Source organism: Sciurus carolinensis, chromosome 4 (genome assembly GCF_902686445.1).
Source record: "Sciurus carolinensis chromosome 4, mSciCar1.2, whole genome shotgun sequence".
NCBI classification, from domain to species: Eukaryota; Metazoa; Chordata; class Mammalia; order Rodentia; family Sciuridae; genus Sciurus; species Sciurus carolinensis.
In genome coordinates this window covers 49,551,625-49,557,110 of record NC_062216.1, presented here as the reverse complement: position 1 = coordinate 49,557,110, position 5,486 = coordinate 49,551,625, and the positions used below count along the sequence as shown (strand labels likewise).

The following is a 5,486-nucleotide window of genomic DNA, read 5'->3' as shown; positions in this document are numbered from 1 at the left end:
TATTCTAAATGTGTTCGTTAAGTCTAAATTGTTGATTGTGCTATTGAGATCTATGGTTTCTTTATTCAATTTTTGTTTGGAAGATCTATCCAGTGGTGAGAGAGGTGTGTTAAAATCGCCTAGTATTATTGTGTTGTGGTCTATTTGATTTCTGGAATTGAGAAGGATTTGTTTGACATACATGGATGAGCCAATGTTCGGGGCATAGATATTTATGATTGTTATGTCTTACTGATTTATACTTCCCTTAAGCAGTATGTAAAATGTCCTTCTTTATCCCTTCTGACTAGTTTTGGCTTGAAGTCCACATTATCTGAAATGAGGATGGATACTCTGGCTTTTTTGCTGTGTCCATGTGCATGGTATGTTTTTTCCCATCCTTTCACCTTTAGTCTATGGGTTTCTCTTTCTATGAGATGAGTCTCTTGTAGGCAGCAAATTGTTGGATTTTTCTTTTTAATTCAATCTGCCAGTCTATGTCTTTTGATTGATGAGTTCAGGCCATTCACATTCAGGGTTATTATTGTGATATGATTTGTATTCCCAGTCAGTTGATTCATTTTTGTTTTTTGACATGATTTGGTTTCTCCTTTATTTGACTATTCCTTTATACTAGTTCCTCCCATTGCTGATTTGCATTGTTGTTTTTCATCTCTTCCTCATGGAATATTTTGCTGAGAATGTTCTATAATGCCGGCTTTCTTTTTGTAAATTCCTTTAGCTTTTGTTTATCATGGAAGGATCTTATTTCGTCTTCAAATCTGAAAGTAAGTTTTGCTGGGTATAAGATCTTGGTTGGGCCTTGCGGCCGGGCTGGGCCAGAGCAGCCCAAGATGGCCGACTTCGAGGATCGGGTGTTGGATGAGGAGAAGGTACGCATAGCTGCTAAATTCATCACTCACGCACCTCCAGGGGAATTTAATGAAGTATTCAATGATGTCAGGCTACTACTCAACAATGACAATCTCCTCAGGGAAGGAGCAGCACATGCATTTGCCCAATATAACATGGATCAGTTCACACCTGTGAAGATAGAAGGATATGAAGATCAGGTCTTAATTACAGAGCATGGTGACCTGGGTAATAGCAAATTTTTAGATCCAAGAAACAAAATTTCCTTTAAGTTTGATCACTTACGGAAAGAAGCAAGTGACCCTCAACCAGAGGAAATAGATGGAGGTTTGAAGTCTTGGAGAGAATCCTGTGACAATGCTTTAAGAGCCTATGTGAAAGATCATTATTCCAACGGCTTCTGTACTGTTTATGCTAAAACTATAGATGGGCAACAGACCATTATTGCATGTATTGAAAGCCACCAGTTTCAGCCTAAAAACTTCTGGAATGGTCGTTGGAGATCAGAGTGGAAGTTCACTATTACACCACCTACAGCTCAGGTGATTGGAGTGCTCAAGATTCAGGTTCACTATTATGAAGATGGCAATGTTCAGTTGGTTACTCTTAAAGATGTACAAGATTTAGTAACTGTTTCGAATGAAGTACAAACTGCCAAGGAGTTTATTAAAATCATAGAGAGTGCAGAAAATGAGTATCAGACTGCAGTTAGTGAAAACTACCAAACAATGTCAGATACCACATTCAAGGCCTTGCGCCGGCAGCTTACGGTTACCTGCATCAAAATCGACTGGAACAAGATACTGAGCTACAAGATTGGTAAAGAAATGCAGAATGCATAAAGGCTGACTGTAGGATTCTTCAGTATGTAGAAAGAAAAGGATTCAACGTGGTCATATGATAATAAGTGATTTATAACAAGAGTGATATTTTGCTAGGGCTTTCAAAGTTAACAGATTTTTTAGCCTCATGGAATACTGTTGAACCTATAGCATTGACTTCATCTTTTTGTATCCTCTGCCTTGTATTTTTCTGTTATCACTATATCTACTTGTAAATTTTTTTTTCTTTTTTCTTTTTGTTAATTCTGCTGTACTTAGTGTTAAAGAGAGGTCCATCTATTCTGGAGTCATTTTACTGTTTAGAAAATTTTCCTAGTCATGAAGTCCTGATACTGATTTAGACAGATATGTGCTCAGTACTCTTAACCCTGTGCTCCAAAGCACTTGTGATACTTCAGTGCTTTTCACTGATCCACCAAAATCCAAGGAGGCTATGCTACAGCTTGTAGCTAAATGGAAGACACATTCATCCTTCTCAACCTCTGACTGCTTTGATTGTCATTTATAGTATCTTATAACTGCAGTTTTCAAAAGTTTGGATTGAGGCTTTTCAGGTCCATTTTGGGGGCAAAGAAAGTTTTCTTGAAATTCCATGACAGCCAACTTCTCTGGGGGGGACTCGTTTTTAAATCCAAAGACTTGAACCACATTCCCTGCACGTGGAACATGTTTGCTTTTTTCATTCCCTCATTGTCTCCTTCCCATTTAGTACTATTGTAGTTACAAACATCTGCATTTTTAGAAGAGTTTTATCCATTTATTATTTTTTTAAGTATCCAAGAACTGCTGACATACTGTGGATATAGTAGAGTATAAAACTTTAAAAATGCAGATGCTGAAGGAATAATAGGTATCTTGTGCTTTAATACTTGTGGCAGAATTGTACTATAAGCAAATGAATCAAGCAACTCTGTAAATCACGATAACTTAAGATGAACCAAAGTGAAAAGATAACTTCCAGGCAGTATCTTTCTATTGTAACCTGTTGTTTAAGGGAATACTAGTGTTTTCTTCTGAATAGGATGTAAAACTTGTTCTAAATTACTCTTCCTCAGTCCTGCCTGCCAAGAAATCAGTGTAACTGTGATATAGCAACCCTTCCCAGGTATATTGGCAGGTGTGTATATGATCTCAGAATACACAGGTGACATAGATATGGTAGGACAACTGGTAATGGTGGATTCATTTACATTGTTTACATTTCTATGACCAGGCCTTAAGGGAAGGTCAGTTTTTTAAAAAACCAAGTAGTGTCTTCCTACCTGTCTCCAAATACATGTTAAACAAGAAGGGTGTTTGTGCTTCAGCTTTGTCTTTGCTCAGTAATACAGTCAAGCAAGAGTTTGTTTCCAAGTGAAAGCTGTGTAAGCATTTTTGTTTATTTCAAATAAAATATATTTGTATTATTTGTCATTCATACTATCCATCCATACCACACTATCTTCTGTATGAGGTATCCAATAGAAATATACCCATTTTGTTCTAACAAAAAAAAAAAAAAGATTCTTGGTTGGCATCTGTTTTCTTTCAGGGCTTGGTAAATGTTGTTCCAGGCCCTTCTAGCTTTTAGCGTCTGGATTGAAAATTCTGCTGATATTCTTATTGGTTTCCCCCTGAATATAATTTGATTCTTTTCTCTCGTGGCCTTTAAAATTCTGTCTTTCATTTGTATGTTAGGTATTTTCATAATAATGTGCCTTGGTGTGGTCTGTTGTAATTTTGTATATTTGGAGTCCTATAAGCCTCTTGTACTTGGTTTCCATTTAATTCTTCAGATTTGGGAAATTTTCTGATATGATTTCATTGAATAGATTGTTCATTCCTTTGTTTTGTTTCTCTAAGCCTTCCTCAATCCAATAATTCTTAAATTTGGCCTTTTCATGATATCCCATAATTCTTATAGATTCTGTTCATGATTTCTTAGCATCTTCCCTGTTTGGTCAACTTTGTTTTCAAGGTTAAATATTTTGTCTGCAGTGTCTGAGGTTCTGTCTTCCAAGTGTTCTATCCTATTGGTTATGCTTTCTATGGAGTTTTTAACTTGGTTTATTGTTTCCTTCATTTCAAGGATTTCTGTTTATTTTTTTTCAGTATCTCTAACTCTTTATTGAAATGATCTTTTGCTTCCCGTATTTGCTCTTTAACTGTTGATTGGTGCGATCATTTAATGCCTGCATTTGCTCTTTCATCTCTTCCTTCAATGCCTGCATTTGCTCTTTCATCTCCTCGTTTGCTTCCCTGATTGTTTTAATTATGTACATTCTGAACTCCCTTTCTGACATTTCTTCTGCTGTGCTGTCATTGGGTTTTATTGATATAGTATCTAGGTTTGTTTGGGACATTTCTTCCCTTGTTTTCTCATATTGGTCAGATATCAGTGGGACTCTGAGATATTACAGATTTCTTCTATTGGCTTATAGTGTCCCTGTAGATTTCCAGTATATCATCTCCCAGCCTTCAGTAGCCTGAAGTCTTAGAGTAACTTGATAATGCAGTGCTTCTGAAGAAAGCTGCCCCTAGCCTGCTGCTGGGTCCAGGGCTGGGGGCTGGCTCTGTGCGGAAAAGCTCTCACTGGGCGGCCTGCTCCAAGAAGCTGGCTGTAGATTGAGCCTGCCGCCGGAGGGTGCATGGCTGCTTCGGGAAGTCTCTGGTTGCCCTTCCCTGCTCCAAGAAGCCTACGGGCCGGGGCCTGCTGCTGGGTTCAGGGCTTGAGTTTGGTTCTGTGCGGAAAAGCTCTCACTGGGCGGACCTGCTCCTAGAAGCTGGCTGTGGATCGCGCCTGCTGCCGGAGAAAACAGGGCTGCTTGGGGAAGACTAGTTGCCTTGCCCTGCTCCGAGAAGCTACCCCTGTCCGGGCCTGTCACCGGGGCCGAGCTTCACTTGGTGGGAGAGACTCACCCTGCGGCTCTAATTTGGTCTGAGTCTCTCTGTTTTGTCAATTTTTTGATTTGTTTCTTTTGTTAAATTTCATTGATTTCAGCTCTGATTTTAATTATTTCCTGTCTTCTTTCCACTTTTGGTGTTGATTTGTTCTTCTTTTTCTAGGACTTTGAGATGTAATGTCAGGTCATTTATTTGTTGACTTTCTATTCTTTTAATGAATGAGTTCAATGCAATGGACTTTTCTTTTTTCACTGCCTTCAGAGTGTCTCAGAGATTTAATATGTTGTATCAGAGTTCTCATTTAACTCTGCTATTTTTTAAATTTCATCCCTGGTTTATTCTGTTATTCATTCATCATTCAATAGCATATTATTAATCTCCAGGTATTGGAGTAGCTTCTTTTTTAAATTTTATCATTGATTCTAATTGCATTCCATTATGATCTATAGAATGCAGGTAGTATCTCTATTTTTTTGTATTTGCTAAGAGTTGCTTTGTGGCATAAGATATGGTCTATTTAGAGAAGAATCATGTGCTGCTTAAAAGAAAGTGTACTCACTCCTTGATGGATGAAATATTCTATACATGTCTGTTAAGTCCAAATTATTAATTGTTTTATTTAGTTCTGTAGTTTCTTTGTTTAGTTTTTGTTTGGAAGATATATCCAGTGGTGAGAGAGATGTGTTAAAGTCACCCAGTATTATTGTGCTGTGGTCTATTTGATTCTTGAAATTGAGACGGGTTTGTTTGACATACATAGATGCTCCATTGTTTGGAGCATAAATGTTTATGATTGTTATGTCTTGTTGATGTATAATTCCCTTAAGCAGTATGAAATGTCCTTCTTTATCCCTTCTGAATAACTTTGGCTTGAAGTTCTTTTTATGTGCTATGTGGATGGAAACCCCT

General features: G+C 37.7%; 1 protein-coding gene across 1 annotated transcript; it reads left to right on the top strand.

Annotated features, from left to right (window-relative positions):
• Window positions 1–833: 833 nt before the first annotated feature.
• On the top strand, window positions 834–1,694 carry LOC124983409 (F-actin-capping protein subunit alpha-1-like). The gene has a single exon (XM_047550667.1). The coding sequence runs from the start codon at window positions 834–836 to the stop codon at window positions 1,692–1,694; it is 861 nt and encodes a 286-aa protein (XP_047406623.1).
• The last annotated feature ends 3,792 nt before the right edge of the window (window positions 1,695–5,486 follow it).